Here is a 24,799-nt window from a genome sequence, read left to right on the forward strand (position 1 = left end):
TTTTTTGTTTTGTTTTTTTTCTTTAAAACACACAGTTTTCACGCTGTAGTAACTTGGAAATGTGCAACCGTGTCAACAGAGACAAAAAAGCCAAAGTAACACGAATCTTACTTTCATGCAGCTATCAGTTAAATATTACATATTCTGGAATGATTTTACACCAAAAATATTTCCACAATAACTTGCTTTCATAGGGGTGGATCGAAGTTTTGGAACTTGTAAAGTAATCGAACAAGATTGATTTTTAGTTGTGAAGTGTTTTACAGTCACAACACAGAGGCGACAAAAGTTAATTACACATTTATCAGGCAATAATGTAGCTGTGGTAATACAAGTTACCATCTACTTACTATTTTTTCCAATCAACTTACCACTTAATTTCTGCAACATATTGGGCATTATTTGGCAGTATCTAGTCAATTAACTTATATCACCACTGTAAGTAAAAAAGATCAGGATTTCAGTGGTAGTTCACAGAAGTCTTAGTTATATTTTCATCTTTACAATGACCCTGACAAATCCTAGAGAAAACTTTTTTAAAGGCTTTCCTCCTGATTCTTCAGCTTCCATCGTTCCATCATGTAATTGCTTTCAATAAATATCAAAGATCTAAATAAATATTTACAAATTATTCCTCTAACTTCTCAAAAAATAGCTGGATGATTAATGGGCATATGACTCAGTCTAAGACCAATCTCTGAAAGAAACTAAAATGCGGAGACACTTTAAAAGAAAAGCTATTTAAGTAAGCTTTACATCTATTTAAAAAATTGTCTCTGAACATGGATGCAATTCATATATCTATATATAAAACAAACAAAAAGAAAATCATTTTTCAACTATCGATCCATTCCTATTGGTAATGCTTCTTAATCCAGACATTCCGCAAAATACAGACTTTTTACAAATCACAGCATCTTTAATACAAGAAAATTAACATGCATTATTCTTCATTCTGAGTACAGTGATGGAGCTCATTATTAGGCAATGACCCATTACTACAAACATAACGGCTTCTGTGAAACTTAAGTGCTTTTTCTCCTTTTATTATCAAGTTACAATGGACCAGGTGACACCAGATCATAGGCAGTCAAATGACATTGGATTGGGGAGGCTGAAGGGGGGCGCAATAAAGAAATTTGTATGCCTCATAATTCCGTGTATGAATAAAGGTAGTTGGTTTTTTTGTTTTTTGGCTTTTCTTATTCTTGTTACAAGCACTCATGTTAGGACAAAGATGAAATGTGCAAACTTCAAAATTTAAATATTCATTTTTCTCTAAGATCCAGCTCAGTAAAAGATTACCCCAGTTCCCTGTGATTTTAAACTACAAGATCAAAGCTAATATTTTGTTATAAAAGTTATATATTGAAAAGAAATAATGAAAATAAAACACAGTTGGGAAATATTTAAGAAAAAATATGCAGGACTAGCACCTGCTGTGTCAACCCTGTTCCCTAAATTCAATCATGTACCCACTGGTATAACCAATAGATAATGCCTTTAAACAGTAAAATTAAGCTGAACAAAACCAGCTCAACAAGGTTAAGAAATAAATGTTACATCAAGGTAGTATGCTTCGTTTTTCTGAAATAGTTCTATACTTCTTACATTCAGATCTAGTTTTTAAATGTTCTTTTTGTTAAACTTGCATGATTTTTTTATTTTTAGATCTGCTGTTTTTAAAGATTAAAATCTCTGTAAAACCTAAAAATGTTTTAAAATTTGCTGAAAATGCAACAAATCCTCTAGTTTAAAATTATTTAAAGTAACCTGCTCCCACAGATGTTAAATTCATTTCGCTGACAAAATTTTGGAGGAGCATTAAACAGAAGATTGAAATTACTGTGCAAAATTTCTTTTACGAAAAGTGTTTAAAGGCTGGTGCAAAATGGGAAGCAAATTCTAAACAATTTTGGCTTCTTGGAAACAAAAACCGCTGTGTCTGAGAATAGCAATCATCGGGGTGGTTTTCTAGGGGAGGAATAACTCTTTCATCTTTTTCTGCGGCAGGTACGTTTGTGTTCAGCATGCCAGTGCTCCTGCTGACACTTGATGGAGCAGTAGGAAGTGTTCCAGCAGCAGTGGTACATGGCCTCCTCTTCACAGTTGTAGCACTGGAGAGAACAAACGAGATGAGATTACCACCCTCGCAGGATCCCTCCTTACCAATGCACAAGTGTTCTCACCTGCTCATGGATGCCCCAGCACATGCAGAGCAATACTTCTCTTTTATTTATGCTTAGGGCATCCAGAGGCAGGAGGGCATTTTTCACACGTCCTAAGTAAAGCAGCAATCTTTAGCAAATCTGCACAATGCCTTCATATTTTACAGAGTCTGAATTATTGATTTCGAAAAAATCATCTCTCATTTAAGAAAACTTATCTCTCAGGGCAGTGGACTGACATTTTTCAGCCACACAGTGCAGGAACCACCTTTTACCCTAAATCTGTATAATAGCACCCTGATCTATGTCTTAAAAGCTACGATAAATCAACAGGCACTTCTGGCGTGACAGGTTCTGCGCAAGCTTGAAAATCATTGTTTCTGAGGTTTCTTTACAAGCCTGGGGTTGTAAAGAAACTACCCCAGGTTGCTGGGGAAGATCCTTTTGTGCTAGGAAAATCTCAAAAGTCACAACAATAACACCACTGCAGAAAAGAATAATTCGTTACCAAGTGGTTTGTTAAAGCCCATTTACCGTAGGTCTGCAAGGAGGCTACTGTCATTGGTGTTTGCTGACTGCCAGACAGCACTGCAATCTCATGAAAAGAAAGCCTCGTGCTACATCAGTGCTACAGAGAAGAGCGAGAAAGTGCCTTTTCCTTCAAGTCTTCCAGAAACCAGAGAAGGTCTGTCGTACACAGGATGGCTTACATGGGCTCTTGCCCCTTGTCATGCCTGCCAGGATGGCACAAAACTCCTGAAAGATATGCTGCACAGCCCGTGGTTTCTGCAGAAATACTTCATTCTGGGGAGTGCTGCAGCAGAGGATTTCTACCCCGGAACACACAGAATGCCCCCAGTTTCCTGGTAGCTGGAAGAGCTACCTGGAAAATAACCCTGTGGCCTCTGAGGAACTAAAAAAAGGGAATCAACATCCTGGTCCACACTACAGGTGGTCAACAAGAAGGTATGGCACCCAGTCAGGCAACGTGCCCTGTCTCCAGGTGGTTTTATACCCCTTCAGGGAGTGCTGCAAAAGCATTAGCTATCATTCTGACCAAAATCCTGTAAAGTAAGGTGGCATCGCTGCTAAAGGAACCACTTACACTTGGCACCCTTGAAAGCCAGGTTCTAACGATCTCAGATTTGTCTTTCTGAATTTAGTCTGCTCAAAATCAGAGAGTATCTTTACGAATTCAGTCTGAAATGCTTACTGCATGACCGGGAACAGAGGGAGGAATATCACACAGTCTGTGCAGGCTGCTATCAAACCACAGAATAACACACAATTTATTTTTTATGTCCTGTCTAGCTGCAGTATTGTTAATAAAACAGAGAATTACAAAGAAAACAAACCCAACTGCCTTAAAACAAAACAAAAACACAACAACCCTGCACACTACTAAAAGACAGATCCAAGAAAGCTGACATTTACATTGCCTAAACCAATAACTATTTATTTACATCAGCAATAAAGGGTCTGCCCTAGCTGCATGAGAAGGGAACCTCTCCATTTTCCTTTTATAACTTAGCTCCAGGGAAGTTTATTTCTAGAAATGTCTGCAAACAAGTGTTCTCTCGAGAGCTGTTTTCCTGGTTTTTCATGTTGCTGGCTGCCCACAAGCCTGTGGGAACCATTAGGATCATCCGCTGGAAAGGTGCAGGGAACAGCTGTGTCTCTCCATTACATACAGCATGGGCCTCAGCCCAGAGACCAGTTTCACATCTGCTCGCTTGGAGAGATCAAAAAAAGCTAAGACAGGAGAGGACAACTGATCTGTGGGTCCTGCACTTCCCTTTACATATGCTGGCCATAAGTGTGGGATGTAAATCTCCACTTACAAAAGGAAAATAGTGTCATCTAAGCTGGTACCAGCACATGTGGCAGAGAAGGCAAAATGCCAGCTGGCCTCAGGCCTCCTCTTTTTTTTGTATTTTCCTCTTTCTAAACGTTATCAATCACCTGGGCTTTTGTTTCAGACAGTACACATCACGGACAATGCTCATTCACTTAAAAACAACCTGTTGCAAGTTAGAATAAATATACATGTAAATATAATTGAAAGAGACAGAAGTCAAAAATTATCTATAAAAATGAACTATGCACCAATTTAAATGGAACTGGGAGAAATTAAAGAAGAAACATTGTCAAGACCAGCACTCTAGCCTGTATTCTGGAGGCCATCAAACTGCATAATCTCATGATCATTATCCCTCCCTTTACATGTCTTCCTTTCGTTTGCTATTTACTTGAGGTATCTGTATTAAATCCAAATTTTCTGGAAGTATAAAAATGAAATTAGGTTAAGCCAAGGGCACTGTGACCAGTTAGAGTAACAGAAAATGTTGTTCTTTAATTATGCGCTAGGCTCTTGAGGGCTGGGAGTGCATCTTCTCGTGTGCCTGTACACCACCAGCAAAACCCTTCATCCTGACTGGATTTTTTTTTAGGTATGAGAAAAAGACAAATATAGCATGAATATTAGCAGCTGTATTCCCAAGTCTAGACACCTGCATTACGCAAAACCAGAGGTCTCTGCTTCTAATTAAAAAGCAAAGCCACCAAAACTCATTTAGTATGTGTGTTAATTACATGAGATTTTGGTAAGGAGCTATCATTATAATAGCAGCATACAAGAGCAGTACTACACACCAGGGACTGTCATTAGTACCACCAAAGGAAAAATCACTGGGGAGTTGTGTAATTGGTCCAACTCCAGCCACCTGAGCCTGTGTGTTGGCAGGCAGATTCATCAGCTTGAATGCAAAGGTGTTTATCCTTACCCTCCCTCTCCTGCCACATGCAGCTGCCTGTATGATGCCTTCATTTAAAGTGGTGATTGACAGATAGTTCTGCGGCCACAGAAATAGGCATGAATGTCAAATACTCTTTATATCTTTAATTGTCTTGCTCGGAAAGAGGCTTTATGCACATAATCATGAGAGGCAGTGAAGTGGTACCAGGGTGCTCTCTGATTAGGCTAAAGGATATGGTAAAGGCACATTGGAGCAGATGAAAGTCTGTCTCAGGAGTCTCTCTCATAAATTCTGCCTTCAAAAACACCAAAAAGCAGCTATAGCTAAGAGTCCAGACTCACAATCAAGTTACTGTGATTGAGTTACTGCGTATCAGCTGAATGGTAGCAACAGTTCACATGTGCACTCTTAACTTTTGACAGGAGAGAGCTAATTTGACATAGTTCTATGGTGGGCAAAGGCAATTCAATTTCCCTCTCAAGTGCCACAGGCAAAAGCATGCCTGCAGACACCCGCAGCTGGTGACTCATTAAACACAGTAACTTGATCAAGTCGGAGACTTAAATAACTTCTCTGGTCTGCAGAGATAGGTAGACAGGAATTTTCTAACTGACAGAGACCCAAGCACTGCAGTATCTAACACCCACGGTAAAATCTCTACTAGGAACAGAAATGAAGACTCTACAGGAGCTCTGGCATTTGAAGTAATTCTTCTCTTTACAAAAAACCAAACTCGTAACTGTGATAGTCAGCAACCGACTGTCTTGCTTTAGTATTTATTGCACTCTTCTACAGAGCAGAGTTTTCTCTGCAGGGACCATCGTTTCATCTGTAAGAACAAGGACTAATGAGGCTGAACATAAACAAACAGCCCTTTACAGCAGAAGACAAACAGGAGCTGCGGGACGTAGCCAGGGCTGGCTGTCCCCGGGCGGCAGTGGCAGTGGGACGGCGGCTGTCCATCGCTGCTCAGATCAGTGTGCCATCTTGTGGCAAGGCACCCACATGCTTCTCAGCCGCATCTGGCAAAATCAAAGCTCAAAAGGAGGCGAGTAGAAAATCTTGTATCCACCCTACTGTATGTTATAGATAGCTATTGCAGTGCAGTGCTATTTCCTGAACGATGGCTTTCATTTCCTTGTTCTATGAAAATTAGCAAAGTAATAGTGAAGTTTGTATGTGTGCCAGGCTTACTGCTCCTCAGTGTAACAGTTTCCACCCATTCTCTGTTATAGGCTAGCAGCACAGTATTATAGTACTTGCAATGTTTGAGTAGATGCTGTACAGCCATGTGGGAGAGCACACTTCTGGCTTGAAACCAAAACATGAGACACAAACCAAACAAAAACAGGGAAAAGTTTGCAGCATGTAACAGAACGGTAAGTTAGATGTCTGTTTCCACTTTTCTAAAGGGCATACAAACATGATTTTTGTAGGCAATGCTGCAGATTTGGGCTTGAGTACTGAACAAGGGAGGGAAATATATTTCAGAAAGTCATGTCTTCAATACAAAAGAACATAAAAGAGCTGCAGAAAAAGCTAGGAGAGGAAAAGGCCAAAAGGATATCACTACCAGCATTATTAGCAGGGGAATCCAAATTGATGCAGCCAGATACGGTACCCTCTGGGGCCTTGAGATCAAAGGAGTGTGAACATAATGCAAAACATGTCCTATATGGAGTAAAACTGTATTTAGAAAAAAATATTTTGATACTAATGTCTGATTGGACTCAAGAAGATGGTGCTTGTTAACACTACATAATTAAGATGGAAAGTAATCAGAACTTTGGGTTGAAATTTGAAGGTTAAGAAAATCTGAAAGCAGTAATATGAAGGAGAAAACCTTAAAGCTAAAAGACCAGTGAAAGAGTGGTGCAGTTAAAATTAAGGAAGAAATCACCTTCAATTGGCCTGCAGTATGGATTATACATTTCCACTTATTCTCTTGTAATAAATTTTTGACACTTACCCACTGCTTCTTCTTGGTCTGGGAAATCAGTTGCTTGTGCTGGCCTGCTAGCTTCTTAATTTCTTCTAAAAATTCTTCTTTGCACTTCTCCTTTACCTGCTTACATTTTCTGTCCATCTCTCCTTGTGCGTTGGCCACTGCTTTATTTACAGCCTGCCTTTTCTCTTCTTCCATCTCTGTACGCAGCTACCATAAGAAAGTCAGCAAAACAAGTCAATGGACAGCTATTGGAATAAAAGTATCTTCTTTAAACCTCCACTCTTTAAACCTCTATTACTGATGTGGGTGGAGGTCACATAATTAGAGATTTCTCCTATTTAGAAAACAAAAAGTTCTCTCCTTTGAAGTTATAACAAAATTTCCATCCCATAAGAAACGTTCAAAATAAAAATGTCACTGTACTTCTATTCTGCTAGGCATCTACAAAAACAGCTAAATAGGTTCCATGTAAATTTTTTCAACAATCAGTTTACAAATTTATGACTTTATCTTAGACAAAGATTTTGCCTTTTCCAAATCTACAACTGCATATAAATCTACAGCAAGGGCACAATGGAAAATACAAAATAGAACATCCCTGAGTTCAGTAAGAGGTGCCTTCTAGTATTCATTGTCGGTGGGATTCCTTTGCTCTTGCTCAGTTATCTGAAAGTTTGGTGTCTTAATCCTACAGGATTAACACTTAAACTCCCTAGGTTCATTCCATAGTCCTTCATCCAGAAGGAAATTAATCTTGTCTTAAGACAGGTACTTAAAAGAGGTCAGACAAATCATTCTCTAAATTGTCCTGCTCTCTCCAGCCAAAGGTGACCAGCTCAGGCTCAGATACTGAATTTTAAACAGGTTATCATTAGATACGAAAATTCAAACAAATTTCAGTGCATCTATTTAATCTTTAGGTCAAAAGATTGACAGAAGAAGAATTATTTATGAATAGCATTTAAACAATGCCATTGTTTACAACCACACTCGACAATGGAGACAAAGGCTTTGGAAACAGATACTCATGAATGAACAATTAGTTTCATTTTTGGGTCACAAACTGATTTCACTGGACCAGAATCAAAAAAAGAAGGAGTTTACTGTTTAAACTAAGGTCTGTTGGTACAGAATGGTCTAAAAAGCAGTAATGAAGACTATTTTTATATGGTCTCTTTGGAAAAGGTTTTTTATTAATTTTCTTAAGGGTGGTTGTTACAAAAATAGAAAAGAATGTGAAAAAAATCCACGCTCCTCCTCTTCTCAAACCAGAGTGTAGGTGGTGTTCGACAAGTGTTACCTTTTCCACTGCCTCTCGCACGACTCTCTCTGTTTCTCTTTTGTGATCAGCTTTCATCCTGTCCTTGAAATCATTAAAGATTTTGGTGTATTTGTCATGGCACATGTTCTGACACACTCCATCATTACTGGTCTGGGTGCTCCGATGCAGCATTTTTGGAGAAGAGGCACTTAACTTCTTGGTCTGAGTTGAGACTGAAACTTTTTCAATGGGCTGAGGCATTGTGGGAATTTCCTGGCTTGAACTTACTGCTTCAGTTTCAGGTTCTGGCTCCTACAGAGAAAGAACAAACTTGTAAATCCAGATATCAAAATAGAACAGGTTAACTTTCAGTTCCCCCTGGAGAAAAAATGTTACATGACTAATGCCAGCACAATTAATGTGAAAGGTGTCTGTTGAAGACATTTAGTGCTAATGGGACATGGGATCCCTGAAGAAAACCAGCATGACAGTGGGTAGGCTCTTTGGTCAGGCTTTTCTGACTTCAGCTAGGAGCCCTCCAGAAGGAAGCACATGTGTGGCATCAGTATGCCACACTCACCAGCCTCGCTTCCCAAAAAGTACGACCAACATCAGAGGCTATGCTGAATCACTGCAGATCCCTTGGGATTACTAAAGGGTTGCTATAGATTTTTACCCCTACCATTGTCCCTGAAGAGACTGTAGCTGCGTGGCCAAGGTGCCTGAATTGTTTTGGCAAACTCTGGGCTTACTCTGGCCCAACAGGCTCTACTGCACTGATTTTATAGAACTGCTGCAAAGATTGATTAGTACTTCAAAGGTGCTTTGAAGATGAAAGGCTAATGAGTGTCTAAGTCTTGCTTCCAATAATATAGAAATAGACTTGAATGACCACAGAAGTTTTCTGTAATTACACAATTATCAAGAAAGAAATCATAGTTACTGTAGTGTACTGTACTGAATTTAGCTGCCTGTGTTATTACACTGCAACACCAATTGCTCCTGCTCTTTAGAACAGATAGAAGTAATATCCCTGCAAACTCTTATTGGTATTTGAAGTGTCTGAAGACACAGATGAACATTATTTGGTTTTTTTTAACTTACATTTTTTAAAGCTCATTTAACAGTGTACAGACAAAGCACACAGTCCTTGTAACACCAGACTTGCTCAGGACTGGACTTTGTGCCTGTCTATGTGATGGGGCACTGCTCACACCAATCAAAAGGCTGACTGTGTATTCCCTTTTGCAACCAATTACTCTCTAATAGGTCACTGTGATTGACTTCTGGATCACTGATCAAATATGAGTAGAGCTAAGAAGGCAAATGTTAAGACATAAATATATAAAGCAAATTACAGCATTTGCTTGACAAGAAAACAATAAAAATGACAAGACATCCTAAGCTGTAGTCTCCCTATCTTGCACTCAAATATAGTTTGTGTCCCAGGGAGCACAAACTGTGTGTCACTGTCTCCATCGATGAAGGTGCCTCCTGCAGTATCAGATACAATGGGGAGGCAGGTGCCCACATATTAGGAGTGGCAATGTCTGTATTTCAGGCACCAGGGCCATCCCACATAATTCTGGTGCTAAAATACCTGAACTCTCCTCTGTAATGGAGTCCTGAGTCCTCTTCTGAGGACTGTGCATATGTGCAACTTTTTCTTAGTGTTCAACATGCAGCTGAAACAAGGCCAGGAAAAAGTACTCAAAAGTTAGGAAATACGAGATTTATGGCTGTCTCGGTAACTGCCCCCTTGTGTACAAGCATAATAATACAGTCCCCTGGTTACATGATCATTCAGTATGCAAGTTGGATAAACAAAGAAGGAAGTTCCATGGACAAAGTTAGATATGACATTTTATAAACTTAATATTCTTGATAGTGCAAAATACTTCTAATTTCTGTTGTTCATAGACTTACTAACTAGCCTGAATTTGTCATTAAAAAAAAATAATGTTGTAAGCTGACAGTTGATTTATTCATGATACAGAATATTACCATGATGACACCAGTGGCTTGCATGTGGGACGTACAATTATGTTTGTTAGCAAGGAGGACCAAGCTATGGGACTGGAACTTCCAAGATTAATACTGTAAAATCAGTAAAAGGTGACAAAAATTGAAGGAGTGTCTATTAAAATTTCAGACTTTTTGTACTTTGCTATCTCTACAAACATGGTAATTGAGGTTACTTACTTCTTTCTTGAGTTCCATACTCTGGTTACGTCGTCCTTTCTTTGCTCTTGGTTCCTGAGTAACCTTCAGCTGTGAACATTAAGAAAAACATATTGAATCATTCCAAAAACCAGTTCATATAAGTAGCATTCATTGTAACATGACTGATGTACCTTTTATTTGTGATTATTTGCAATTATTTAATTTAGCAAATAAAAAGTTGAATACTGTTCTTAAATGAGAATTGCACACAATAAACTTTCCACATTATCACTGATGACTATGATTGCATGAAGGAACAAAATTCATGAACAAGTTCTAACATTCAATATGTATTTGCTAAAATACCCTTAACCATTCTTTTCTTCATTTCAACAAGTTCAAACACTTGTTTTCTGGAACATTCTGATATCAGTGACCCATAATTAGGCAGCAGATCTTGTTGGAAGCCAGAAAACAGCAATAATTATAAAGAGAATGTATATATGTAAAGATAGTAAGATTATCCAGACTTGCTATAATTGATTATAACTTGGAGGGGTATGAAACTTCATGCTTTAGAACAAAAGCCAATCTCCAGCAATAGAAACAAGGGTGAGATCTAAGGGGATGGTGTATTATCTTACAATGGCTTACAGCAAAGTTCTTACTCCTGTCTTTGAAGCATCCAGTACTAGCTAGTGTTAGTGACAGGATACTGCGGATTACTGCAGAGCACTGAGTTTGATGGCTACTCTTATGTTCCTGTATCTGGGAAACCAGTGAAACAGGTATAAGCATTAACCAAGTGAAGGATGAACAGCTGGGGTGGAACAGAAAATATGCAAATAGACACTTTAAACCCTGTGACTGACACTTCTGAAAAACTGGGAAAAGGCCTGTGTTACCTTTCATAAATATTATTTGTGACCGTTTTCCTGTTTCATCATACATTGTTGCATGACTGCGTACACGACATTAAATAAAGGGGCTACAAAGGGTTAGCTAAGCAAACCAGGTTAAAAAAACCCCTAAAACCACTTTGATAAGGAACATCCCCTTAAAGCAACATCCAGTTTTATAAGCTTTAAGTTTTTAGCTACAAATTGGATGATAGACCTGTTTGACAAAAGGGCAAAGGAAAAGGGCCAAAACAGGCTGATTTTTTAAAATACAGACTTAGAGAGGATAGTGGTTTTAAACAAGGAAAAAAGATGTTGCCAAGGGAAAAGGCTGCCAAAAATACAGAGAAGCGTCCTGCAAGCTATGAAAATCTTACTGCCAAATCATTAATAGTGAATATATAACACCCTCTTGGACAATGAATGACTAGCAAGGTTCAGCTGTGATAAGGGAATTTCCATATGGCAATGCAAACTTTTGTATCTTGGCCCTTTGTGCTTTTCACATTCGTTTAAGCAATGTAATTTTTCTTGTTTTGCAGAATTATTTTTAATGAGTTTAATCAGTTGCTGCTCACGTGGTCCTCAAGTGCAATGCCTACACCTAACTTTAGTTGGACTTGCTGAAAATGTCATGGTTGGTGTTACTCAGGGATCTGTAACGCAGAATACAGTCCAAAGTGAACATACTCCAGCTGTGAAAAGGCTGAACAGCTACAGGGCTGTCCCGTGATGGGAGTCCAAGAAGGCAGCGTTGCAGTCTATCTGATATCCGTGACATTTAACTTGAACATTCCTATTTAACTTTAGAAATCTTGGTCTGTCTCATCAAGGTGCTGTAGGTGGCAAACATTTTAAAACTTCCCAGAGGTCATCCAAGAAACTGAGGAAAGAGGAAAACTCTATATTCTTGCTATTACTGAGCCACAAAACGTAGGGAAAATAAGCCTTTGAACCCTCTTTTTGTCACCACGAAATTGCAGACAGAGCACAAGGCTAATGTAATAGTAGATTAATCAAAAATATGTCATCTTTGTACCCTTTAATAAATTGCCCTGATTGCTAACATTGTGGCAGCACTCACCTGCTCATTGCTGGTGGAAGAGATACTCGACTCTGCCTCCTCTTCCCCTTTATCCTCATTCTTTGATTTCCAGAATCTCCCCTCACGAAGAAAACGCTGGTGCAGTTCCAGCTCATCACAGGCCTTCTTCCACCCCATGCTGCGTTTCACGTGCAGCCGATGGATGTTAACTGTGATATCTTGAATGTTTTCAGAGGGGATCCAGGCCCTTTTGAATACACAGTACAGACAGGTTCAGAAACATTAAATACAGATGAAGGATCTTGACCTGAGAAACTGACTTCAAAAGCAGTTTTTCACAATGGCCGATCACTGACAATTCCTTTTTACTCAGAATTTTTGTATATTCAACACATTTGAAAAAAAACAGACTGCATACCGTTAGACATTTGTGTTATTATAAATACTTGTTAGCTGTGGGTGCTATGGCTGAAAGTCTCTTTCATTTTTGGTGAGCCACAAATCTCTCCCAGCACCAACAGGAGTCACATCTCTTACCCACTCTCTTGCTAAATGCCCTGATTCAGACACAGAAACATCTTCACTGAAGGTTCGTATGCTAATCCAATTTAACTCTTGACCTCTTTGCTAAAACTGTCAAGGAATGTACCAAATTGTCACCTCGAATAGAGACATTTTGTAGTTTGGGCCCCTGTCTATCAGGACTGAACTCATGTGGGGACTGTCAGGCTCTTTTGGACTGAATTCATGCCAGTGACTTGTTTCCAAACGTACTTTGTCCTCTTAAATATTTTCAGAGAGTCCTCATAGAGTTAGATGGGCAGCTCTTGACATTTTGAAAGGTTATACCAAGCAATATCGGACATTAAAGAAAAAGAGTCACTGCCATGCACATCTACATAACAGCGTAAATACTGTAACAGATTAAATGTCTGCGGACAGATTCTCAATTCTTGCAATATAAATTTCATTTCAGTGAAGCCAAAGAAACAATGCTAATTTACACCAACCATGAATTTGGCCTTTTGTCCAAGTCCAGCACAGTAACTAAGCAATGGCACTCTAGTAAAATGTACTTTGCCTTTTCTATCAGCACATATTTAAGAAGTTGCAAGCACCTCATTCCACAAGTGTCATGTTACTTTATTAAATAGTTTGAAGCTGTGTGAACTTAATGCCAAAACTACTAACAAGATAAGCTGTATTTGCAAACAGATTCAAGGTAAATCATTCTGTCATTGTGACACAAATAAAGATCCTTTACCCACTTTATGTCTATTAGAAAATCTTGGTAGTTCATATAACAAATGAAAACATGTTACACACTGTGCGAGTTACACTAAAAGCAATTTAAATAAACAGCCTCATAAAACACTCTTACTGAATTGTCTAGGCCCTTTTCGGATGCACCAAAATACTCCACCTTACCAACAACCATGAACTACTTTGCAAATGTCTCCTCTCTTCACGTTATAGGCATATAAATCAAACAGCAAAAAAAATCAGTACATCCACTGTAGTAACACTACTATAACCCTTCCCAAATGTTGAACAAACAACTGGAGATGGAAGTAAAAGCTGATCTCTACGAGTGAAGTTTCCAATGTAAAGAGTTATTCTCTGAAATTGCAAAAACTGGCTCACAGCAGGAGCTCTGTCAATGTTCTAGCAGTGAGAGAGAAACATTTGTGATGTATATTATGTTACTAACACACAAAATTGCAATGTGCCTGCTCAGAAGAGAAAATTACACAAAGTCAATACTGCTGGTAGTAAGAGTACATTCCTGTCCAATTTTCACCCTGGCCTGGATTAGCAGGCTGCTACTGATTTGAAAAAACAGTTGAAGCTCACTTGCTTTCTTTAATTAAAATGGCATTAAGTAACATCCCTATGGCAACTATGGAAGGAGAATCTCTGAGCCATTTGGCAACTTCAGATGTGTTAGACTGAGCTTTAAATTTTCTGAAACAGTTATGGCAAAGTACTCAGTCTTTCTAATGTTGGCAACTAGCTGAGCCAGGATTTACAACATGATAGATGAGATAAATTCTTTTAAGTATTGTTTGTAGAAAGCAGCACATGTAATTAATAAATTACCTTTGGTGGTGATGGCCAAAAAAGCGAACATCAACTTGATTGTCCTCTTTCTGCATTACTTTGGCTGGCCAAAACCCAAAGCCTTTCATTTTGGCCCAAACCAACTCATGATTCGGTATCTGGAAAAAATGTTGTACTTATTATTGGATATGAAGTATTATATTGATATCTCCCACAAATATTTTGCTATAATACTATGCTAGTATCTTAAGAATATGGTTGCTGTTTATGTCTAGGGCTATTTTCATTTTTATCTTCTTACAATACACTTTTCCCTGTTAGATGTATTGCTTGGATCAAAGTAAAAAAAAAACAAAGTCTGAAAAGGGTGTAACTGTCTCTTGAAAACAGAGATCTTAAGCAGCCCAAAAATTAAACTTGTCTTTATAGCTTCATCCAGGAGCGAAGTTTTACTGCTGTAAGCTCCTTATTTTTTTGTGAGACTGTTGTAACTGGCTGATAACCAAGTTTTATAACCTATATTGTTACAGCTTTGAATTTCAATCAACATTTCACTTGTGTAAAATATCTATGCTTACAGAGTCTTAACTATACTTTCGAAACAAGCCTACTGAAATGGAATATTCAAGCACTAATGACACCAAAATTGCAGGCTTTTATACAGAAAAGCAAACAAATAAAAATCTGCGTCAGCAACATACACAAGGATAGCAGAACCAATTGTCAGGTCGCGCATTTGACAAATAGAAACAGTTCTTGCAAAGCTGCAGTTCATCCAGCTGAAAAACAAAAAAAGGTAAATAAGCCCAAAAAATCCTATTTATGTGACTTCAGTAGTATCCCTCTTTCTTAAGTAGTAAAATTTTTCAGCCCTGCTTGCTAATTTGGTGGAGTTACTTCTGTCTGTGCAAGCTAGAGGTATGAAACTGAGGTGAGTTAAGAGTGGAGGAAAGAGAAGCTGCAGAAACGTTATTCATGTTTTAGAAAAACAAGGCTGAGGGAGGAGACTAATTCAACTCTTAATGATTTATTATAGCTAAAATGCAAAGAATAGTTCCTTAAATTTATCAAATATTTAAAGTAAATTCTGAAAGAAGTAATTCAACTGTACAAATGGAGAAAGTGTGACAGCTCCCCTAGCTTTATTTTTTTGGTCTCCTCTGAATGTTGAGAAATATTTCAATGCCAGTTACAGAATTTCGTAGGAATCTCACCTCAGGTTCAATTTATATTAGGAAGTACAATTATTTCTAGTCCAACTATATATTACTAGATTATTTTCAAGACTAAAATCTGAATATCGGTATTTTCCAAATGATAGTCTAGTTGCAAAAAAAACCAAAAGAAAAAGGAATTCTGAATCAGCTGTTAGAAAGTTAGGGGAAAATTTGTAACAAACTTCACAGCCTTTTTATTTTTGTAATGTGAAGAATAATTTTCTTAGATTCTGAAATGAAAATCAAGTATCTTGTCTACATCTTGGTTACTTGGTACTACTTACTTCATGACATGTGTCTTTGTAAAGCATCCTCGCTATATCAGCTTGCTCACTGTCCGCTATAAATTAAAAATAAATGATATGAACAATCACAGTATGATCACAGTGCTCACAAAGATTTGCAGCTATCATTGCTTTGACTTTCATGCTATAATTGTCTTGCTTGAGAATACAAAACATAATTTAGTCACTTGGATAACCCTTCCATTTAAAATTTTCTAACAATCAGTTCTATATTTGTTTTCTCTTTCATATTTTACATGCAAAAATAGCGTTGTGAGCTTTTAAACTGAACAATACAAGTACACATCTGAGGAGCAGCAGCAGGGAGACAGGGTTGCTCTTAATATGGATCCAGTTTCTTTCTCTGCTACTGTCTTAATGACACACTGCAATTGTCCTAAAATGCGGCTCTCTGCTATCACCACTTGACAGGAACACAGGTACAATCACGTAAGTATTTTTGCTCAGAGTAATGCTTCACAGCCTATTTATCACTATGTGTTTCCCTTTACACCTGTGTATTTCTCTATCAGCACATTCACATCTCTCCCTACCAACGACATTTTGGATCTTCTGAAGCTGCAAATAGACTGGTCCCACCCTCCTCCCAGTTTCCCTGATGTGGCCCATGTCTGCAGGGGAGAACCACATCCTTCCTGAAATGATGGCTCTGGAGATCCTTGTTACAGGACCTGGCTATAGCTTCTGAATGCGGTGGTGGTGTTTTTCCACTTCCAATCAGACTGTCCCACCATATCAAACAGTCACTTATTACCTTCCCAGTGGCTGGCAGCTTCTCTGATGGCTGTACCTCCACACACTGCACCAGCAGGACACTTCTAGTGTGGATGTAGCTATATTTGCTGTCACAATATGGCAGATATTGCCCACGAGTGAAAAATATATGTCTATAGTATATGTTTCTGCTGACACAACACATCAGAGATCAGACCTCTTTCCACCCTAGAACAACATATGTATACTGGCAGAAATCTGCAGTATAGACTGACTTAGGCTGCAGAAGAAACAGGATGGCAAAGGTGCAAATTCCCACTAACAGGTTTAGCCAGGTTTAGTTGTGGACTAGGTAGGCCAGAAAAGACCCTGCAAAGTCCTCTTGCAGCTTACTTTGATTTTTAAGGGCTCTTAAATGACGTCATCCACACTTAAGATTATCTAATACCAAATTCAATCCTGAACTTGTGAGTTTCCTACAGATAAAGATAAATCAAATAAAGCAAGCAGCAATTGTAGTACCTTACCTCCATAGAAAATCACTGTGTTGTGTAGAAGCAGCTGAGCATCTGCTTTGAACTCCTCATAACTCCTGTACTTTCCTTCATTTACTTTCTACACAAAAGAAAACATAAGACTGTGAAAAAACTGTTAAAGTGCTGTACCTGTTTTATGCAGAGAAGCTTTCACAGAAATCTGCGTTATGCAACACAGATCAGACACTGCCTTTCCTGCATACAGAAGGAATACTTACAATTCTTTGACATGGTTGGTTTGTACCTGAACACTGGCTGCATTGGTCCCCTTATGCAATGCCCAGAAGTAAAACAGGTGCTTTAATACTTGACTAAGTTTAAAAAAACTTGGTTATAACGAGGTAAATCTTGAGTAGATTCATCATAAGGTATGGCCCAGAACACTTGCTCAAATTAAAATATATTCCCTGAGGTGAAGATTTTGTACCTTAAAATACCAGCTAGTTTCAAATCAATGTTGACTGCCTTTATACTTCCAGGATCTGCACTTGACAGTCAGTGTTTTCTGATGAAGGCTGATTGTCTTAGTCTTCCAAACTCCTAACAAATGCCTACATGGAGCCATGCAGTTCATTTTGCTAGTATGGTCTTTTGTCTGATAAGGAATGCAGCATTTTCAGTTGTGGTCTGTCAAGAACACCTATGAGAATTCCAATCATCAAACAAAACATCATCAATTTCTAGGATGTTATCAAGGCCAAAAGATCTTCTGTGGAAGCAGGTGAAGGTGACACAGTGAAAGGAAGGCCTGACCTATTTTCAGGCTCAACAAGTGTTGCCAGTACTTCAACCCAGCCAGTAGCGTTGGTCTCCAAAACTGCCAGTGAAGCTATTGTTTACCCATGTGTTTCACTAACAATAACAAAACAAAGGCTTTTCACATCTATGGTTGTAAATATATACTACAGCATTGCATAGTAATCCAGTCACAGCAATGAATAAAGATGAATATGCTGTTCATTTTGGTCATGTGCAGTTGAGTTACATGAGTCGTGGTCAAACCTTTGATTCAGAAAAAAAGGACAACATATTTACTAGTACTTTATTTTTGGAACAATTAACACAAAACATGTCTTGCTTTTTCGTGATCAATAAAACGATTGGTTTTTTATGAATCATTTAGCTGTTTATAAAGTTGCCACCTACACAAGGCCTTAATGACTAAAATTGGAATATTGTCAAAAACATTGGACTAGATATGCAAACATGGGCACTCAAGTCCATATTCAGTGACTTAGATAAAGGGTACTTTCTCTAAAGAATTCAGCTTCCTACAGCTCCTAGTAAAACCTTAGTACAAAAGGGATTGAGCATACTCTATGTCTGAAAACTAGGCACCACTCAAAATGGTTTTACTCAGTTACCTCTTTATGAGGAAAAGTTTGACATTTTAAGCTCCCATATCCAATGCTGGATACAATACTGAAATAGTGATTATAAGGAGAATTAAACAGGATTAGTGCTTTAGTCCTTAAGGTTTATCTTCACTGTTAAAAGACACCATAAACAGTGTGGAAGTTAGAAAGCAAGTCACTCTACCTCCTGTATAGTAGGAACATCAACAGCTGAGTGCACCAGCCTTCTATACATTGGATGTTTGTTGTCCTTCCCTTTCTTGTTTAGATCTATAGCCTGAAAGGACCATGAGACAGTGTAAGTTATTGCATTTAGAATCTGCTTAAAACCGACAAAAAAAAAAAAAGATTAAAAAAATGCAATAGTTTGGAATATTTCAGGTGGGGAATACACAAGGCCAAACCGTAGATCCACAATCTGACAGATTCCATGTGTCTCAAACCTGAAAAACGCCCATTTCAGAGGAGCCACAGGCACATGGCATAAAGTACTCCTGCCAGAATAATACTGATCTGAGCAATGAGACATAGTAAGTGTATGTTGAAATACACACACTGCTTATGACAGGGGAAATATAATTATACCCTCTTGTAGCCCTCCTCCCTGCACAGTCACACATGGCCAACCGCAATGCATCCTCTACAGCGCAACCCAACACTTCAATAAACTTCCCTGTTTCAGACTCACCCGTTCCTTCATACGAGAGACTATGAATCGCAGGTATGTGCTCATCTCTTGTTTACTTGTGTTTTTCTTCTTGATACTCTGTCAAAGAAAAACAGGACCATATTATTATTTTAAACTTGACTTCAAAATTCGTCCAATAAAAATATTCTCTGCATCACAACATTATTTGAAAAGGTAACTTTGAATCACATATCACAGAATTTTTAAGGGAAAATCTTTTCTGGGAAATTAGTAACACTAACATGTCACAACAACTATATATGTTGCTTTGAATTATGTCTGGGCTGAGGACTTCAGCTACAGAAGAATTACAGGTTTTATTTCCACTTATATCCATAATACTTTGTCAAAACCTCTCATGTAAAAAAGTGTCTAATTAGAATAAAGCAATGAAGAAAGGCATTTTAGGGAGCAGTTTAAAATTTATTTAATGGTCTTTTTATTAGCAAGGCATTAATATTTTCAGTAAAATAAGAATTATTTTAAAAATAATATCCTATACCATCTACAAATTATGTGCTTACTAGGCAAAATGGCACCATCTAGGACGAAGTCAAATAGACTTTAGCCAGTAAAAACTCAGAGCACTTTTTACTGCGTGAGAAACATAGCAGTTGTTGATTTTTGTGGTTCTTCCTTCACAAAATCTAATCCAGGTTCTGGAACTCAGACTGCTTCTTTTTAGCAGTTCAGGATCCAGAATTTTTCCCCCTCATTTTAAGACTAGTATAGAGACTTATCCCCACCCTTCAAAATCAATTCAGGCTAGTGGGAAGCACTGCATACAGAAAATGTGCTGCTAAAGAGACGGTGGCTGTCTGCAAATGCCTAGCATGCTATTACAAACCAGCCTTTCCAATTCCAGGTCATAGCAGCTGTGCACAGTTCTGCATGGCCTTGCAACAGCTGGCTGCAAAGTGCTGTCTCCTCCTTGCTCTTGCCTACAGTAGTTCTCCAAAACAAAAGTGCAGTGAAACAACAGCATTGGTTCCAGGTTTATAATCCTGAAGCGATTTCTAACTGCTCACGTCTTGCAAAAACATTTAGTCCTCCTCACACCTCCGAATGCACTGAGTGCCAAGCTGAGTTCTCCCCTTCTCATGCCTCACATGACCACCTGTATGCAAACTATGTGGACCAAACTGGCTCAGTTACACCTGCATCCTCAAATTTTGGCAGTCTTTAGCATAATTGTGCAGATGACTGTTGCTTAGCAAACACAAGAAAAAACAGAATCCGTGTCCTAATAGGTAGCTAAAAGAGGTATGAGGCTTATGAACTATTAATCACTAGAAGTGTGCTATTTTTAACTGAATTACTTATATATGACTCTGAACATATAGAGGGAGCAGACACATTGAGTACAGATCAACTACTTTTACATATTTACTTGGCAAGAGTAAAAATTACACATTAGCGCAAAAAAAATTGATAGGATTTGATTGTGTCTCCTCTGCTTATATTCCTCCTGCAAGACACTGAAGACACTGAAAATCACAGGCTGGCCCTTGTCCTACAGCAAGTGTGCAACCTATACATCTCAGGATTCTATTTACTACCTCCTCCTTAAATCAAAATTGTACACAGCATTACCAATGAAGCTGTTCATTTGCTTGCTTAACAGTATGCATAGAATCATTACAAACTGTGCTGAAATATCAGTTCAGTCATGAACCTATATAGATATTACAGTATGCATAACAACACTATAGCTTTTTCCTGACAGGACACTACCACTGTTGGGTAAAACTCACTATTGTGGAAAGGGCCAGCACCAGGTCCTTCTAACACTTACAGTGCATTTAAGCATTATTTTCATAATATTAATGGTTCCCTGACCTTCCTTCCAAACTCTGGAACGAGACACAATTTTACCCTGTGCTGTATGTCTGAATCACCTTCTGTATATTCATGTTTCACTTTGTCTGTCGTAAGAATGTGCATTCTGCTGGAATTAATTCACCTATTCAGTTTTTCATAAACCAACATTGCTACTGCAAATGCAACCCCAAATGTGCATTAAATTATCTGCATTATGAAACGCTGCTGTCATTTTGTCATTTTAGGCACTGGAGTGCTGTATGGTTGCTAATGACACAGCATTTTAAAAGACTGAAACTTAATAGGACACAATAAAATTCACTTGCACTGACTAGTCCTTCTAAACCTCTTTTTCTGACATGATTCTGAATTTATCATCCTTTGAAAGTATTTCAGAATTCATGCGAACCGTTTTTCATGCGCTGCTGGGCAAGACAGTTTGTAAGAGACCGTGTTAAGATAGATGGTTTACAGTCTTATTCTTCAGATCATAAGAAAAGATAGATAGCTGGCTTTGTATCGTTATTGATGTCAGCAATTAATATCATCTTAAGCACCAATGAAAATGATATAATTAACTTGCCAATTCAGGCAAACTTGGATTTCTCCACTTTTCCTTCGATTCCCTACATTGATTTATTTCAAGAAAAATTTGATCTCCAGGTTCCTCTACTAAATGTTGAAAGGTAATGAATTTAGGGAATCAGAGCCTATGAGCCAGCAAAATGTCTTTTTATGGCAAGGTTGCTCACCCTTTGTAGAAAGCAAGTTATAATCCAACTGCTTCATTCACTTCTCAACAAAGATTAGCTCTTTAGGAGGTACCACTCACACATTCTTTGGAAGCTATAATGGAAAATGTGTGTTTTTTTAATAAAAAACCCCTTACTTTGTATTTTGAAGACTTGTAGTGTTCTCAGAGAAGTCAACCTAGAGCCACTTAAAGCAAGAAAACAGATAATACTAGATGGGGGATATGATTTGCATAAAATCTATTTATATTGCTCTGACACAAGAAAATACACCCGCTTTCAGGTCCCTGTATAGCCAGAGTGATATAGAAGCAAGTATAAATGAAAATTAGGTCTTTTAATTTCCTACTTTTGGGAAACAAAAACAGTGATGGTGGCTTGTGAATTCGTAAAAGTGGCAAGATCCACTGCGTATCTCTTCCCACAGTCAGATCTACTAAGATATGCTACTGCAAACCTCGTTACTGAAACAAGTTTCTTTCAAGGAGACTGCTAAGATTCAATCCAGCCCCAAAAGATTATCAGAATCTTTATACTTGTAGATATCCTATTTGTAGGATATATTATCATCTTAATACAGGGTTGTACTAGGTCTGGCTGGGATGGAGTTAATTGTCTTCATAGCAGCTCATATGGTGTTGTGGTTCAGATTTGTGACCAAAAGTGTTGATAACACACTGATGTTTTACGTCTTGCTAAAACAAGAGGGTTTTAGCAAGAAGAGGTTGGGAGGAGACAACCAGGCAGATGACCTGAACTAACCAAAGAGATATTCCATGCCATATAACGTCATGCTCAGCAACAGAAAGGGACAGGAGGGGGTTTAAGGAAGTTAGCCATCTTTTGCTCAGGAACTGGCTGGGCATCAGTGTACCCATGGAGGATGGTGGGTGATTGCCTTTGCATCACTTGTTTTCTTTTGTTTTCTTTCTCCCTTCTTCCATTTCTTCACTTATTAAACAATTTTTATCTCAACCCAAAAGTTTTCTTGCTTTTACTTTTCCTTTTCTCTTCCTTTGTCCCACTGGGAGTTGGGGAGAAGTGAGAGAGCAGCTGCGTGGTGTTTAGCTGCCTACTGGAATTAACCCACAACAAGGATGATTCCTAAGTCACACCAATTTTTAGAGAAATATGCGACCCTTCTGCTTTGAATCATGGTAAACTGAAAGGCTTCATCAGGCATACGTGTTTACGTAGGGGATGTAGGAGTGAAGTAATAACCTTCACAACAGCAATCCTCACATAGAAGATAAATAAGATCTGGTAGATGGAAGGCCAAGGCTGCAACCCAACTCTTTGCTTGTGGGTGCAGGAAATACCTTATATATGCCTTATTCTCTGTGGCACATCTATTTCTTAGAAGCTGGTACCTGAAGGTTGGATTTACATTGCTGTTTGTATTCAATATTCCAGATTAATAATACTGCTTAGCTGTTAAAGAGAGTAGCAATATATTGCACTGTGCAGGTGTGACTTATTCAGCAATTCTGATGTGCTTATAGTGCAGGAATTCACTACAAAACTTTACGAACCACACGAGGTTAGCAGCAGCGAGGGGTACTGCCAAGAAACACTCCATCCTGCAGTAGGACTGTTTATGATGGAAATGACTATCCTTTGCACCCTGAGTTAGCATGTAGCTCTCAACTCCCAGGGTGACAATGGTCACTATGCTGCAGTTGCTGCAACCTTTCATTTGAAGAGAAAAAACTAGAGAAACTCTAAGAAATGCAAGGTGTTAGTACCAGCATTCTGTTTAGCTATAAGCAGTTAAATCACGTTTTTCCCATGTAAAGAGGTTTCCCTATAATCTCCCATTAAGGGATTTTTTTTTTCCCTTCCTCCCTCAACTGTCCTGTGTATACACACATCGAAGAGCTTCATTTCAGTTCAGTGATGGATTAGGTGAAGGCTGCTCAATGACAGATACATGTTTCTAAGGCACCAGTTCCATTTTCAGAAGTAATTCAGGTTTCCAGGGGTATATCTGCAGAGGGGAACTATGTGCACGAGTCTGCTGTTCACCACTGCTGTTTTAGAAACTCTTTGCTTTACCCACTGGCCCTTGGATTTTGTTAGGGCTTAAATTTCCAGAGGAATTTGGTGCTACATATGGAAAGCTTTACTGCTCTGCCGCCCTCTCAAACTCCCAACCCTCAGGTCCTCAGGTTTCCTGTACCATTAAGAAAGGTATGCAGGCACACAGGATGGGTCTCAGAGCAAGCAGTGTGCCATATGCTCTAAGCAGCGTACAGAAAAGCATCTGCATGAGCAGAATATGGTGTAAGACCTGCCTCTTTCAAGACCATATACAGTTAAACTAGACTTTTCAAAGCATCAGGTGCTTTTGGAAATATTACAGCTGAATCCACAAATTGGTTTGTACTTGTACAGTGCATTGAGCAGCTTCTGAATATGAAGCATCATATGAATTAAATATGCTTTTACATGCACAGAGAAGGTGGCAGGAGGCTCTAAGCGGAGGTTTCCCAGTTCTCTCACTGCTGTGGACAAATTCCTTTATACTTTATTAAATAGGCTGTATGCAGCGCCCAGTTCTGCTGGCTCCCTGATTTACTCAAGGGTGCATGCGGCTGCAAGGTGAATGGGAGGGAGTTGCTGAGCACTAACACCTCCCCAGGTGTGGGCTCTGCGCACGGAACCATGTGGTGCTAATATCGGCCCTATACTAGGACTTCCCTTAACCTACCAATCCATGGCTATTATTTATTTATTATTTATTATGCCAAATCCTGCTTATAGAGTATGTTTCATCATACAGTTACCTAACAAACTCCTACCATAACACACCATAAAGTAAGTCAATAGAGCCATATTCTTTCTTCCTTCCTTGTATTTTACATCAACCATCTTGACTGACAGCTAGTACCTAAAACCTCCTGATCTAAGTACTTGAGTTACTTCACTTCAGTAACCTTCATCTTTCTGTGCTTCTAACTTTCTACTGTTTGTCATTCTCACTTGTCAAATTATGTCTAACGTTGATTATGAACTGCATGATGGTGTATTTTTATGTATTCTATGAAATGCTTAGTACAGTACCAGAACTCAGAAATAGCCTATTTCTAGAATACTTATCAGCACAGCAT

The 24,799-nt window shown here is 38.5% G+C and overlaps 1 protein-coding gene across 3 annotated transcripts in view; it reads right to left on the reverse strand.

Annotated features, from left to right (window-relative positions):
• The window catches only part of ZMYND11 (zinc finger, MYND-type containing 11), a 62,504-nt gene continuing 37,705 nt past the window's right edge, over positions 1 to 24,799 (reverse strand). For 2 of the 3 annotated variants that reach the window (XM_009572591.1, XM_009572590.1), the window contains 11 exons: positions 19,117 to 19,194; positions 18,613 to 18,705; positions 17,065 to 17,152; positions 15,803 to 15,858; positions 15,003 to 15,080; positions 14,341 to 14,459; positions 12,280 to 12,487; positions 10,336 to 10,404; positions 8,173 to 8,445; positions 6,894 to 7,079; positions 1 to 2,117 (listed from right to left, as the gene is read on the reverse strand). In XM_009572591.1, coding sequence (XP_009570886.1) covers positions 1,995 to 2,117; positions 6,894 to 7,079; positions 8,173 to 8,445; positions 10,336 to 10,404; positions 12,280 to 12,487; positions 14,341 to 14,459; positions 15,003 to 15,080; positions 15,803 to 15,858; positions 17,065 to 17,152; positions 18,613 to 18,705; positions 19,117 to 19,194 — 1,371 coding nt within the window. In that variant the 3' untranslated portion in view covers positions 1 to 1,994. The remainder of the gene's footprint in view (positions 2,118 to 6,893; positions 7,080 to 8,172; positions 8,446 to 10,335; positions 10,405 to 12,279; positions 12,488 to 14,340; positions 14,460 to 15,002; positions 15,081 to 15,802; positions 15,859 to 17,064; positions 17,153 to 18,612; positions 18,706 to 19,116; positions 19,195 to 24,799) is intronic. The other variant, XM_009572592.1, reaches the window with a different exon arrangement.

This window comes from Fulmarus glacialis, unplaced genomic scaffold (genome assembly GCF_000690835.1).
Source record: "Fulmarus glacialis isolate BGI_N327 unplaced genomic scaffold, ASM69083v1 scaffold21482, whole genome shotgun sequence".
Taxonomy (NCBI): domain Eukaryota; kingdom Metazoa; phylum Chordata; class Aves; order Procellariiformes; family Procellariidae; genus Fulmarus; species Fulmarus glacialis.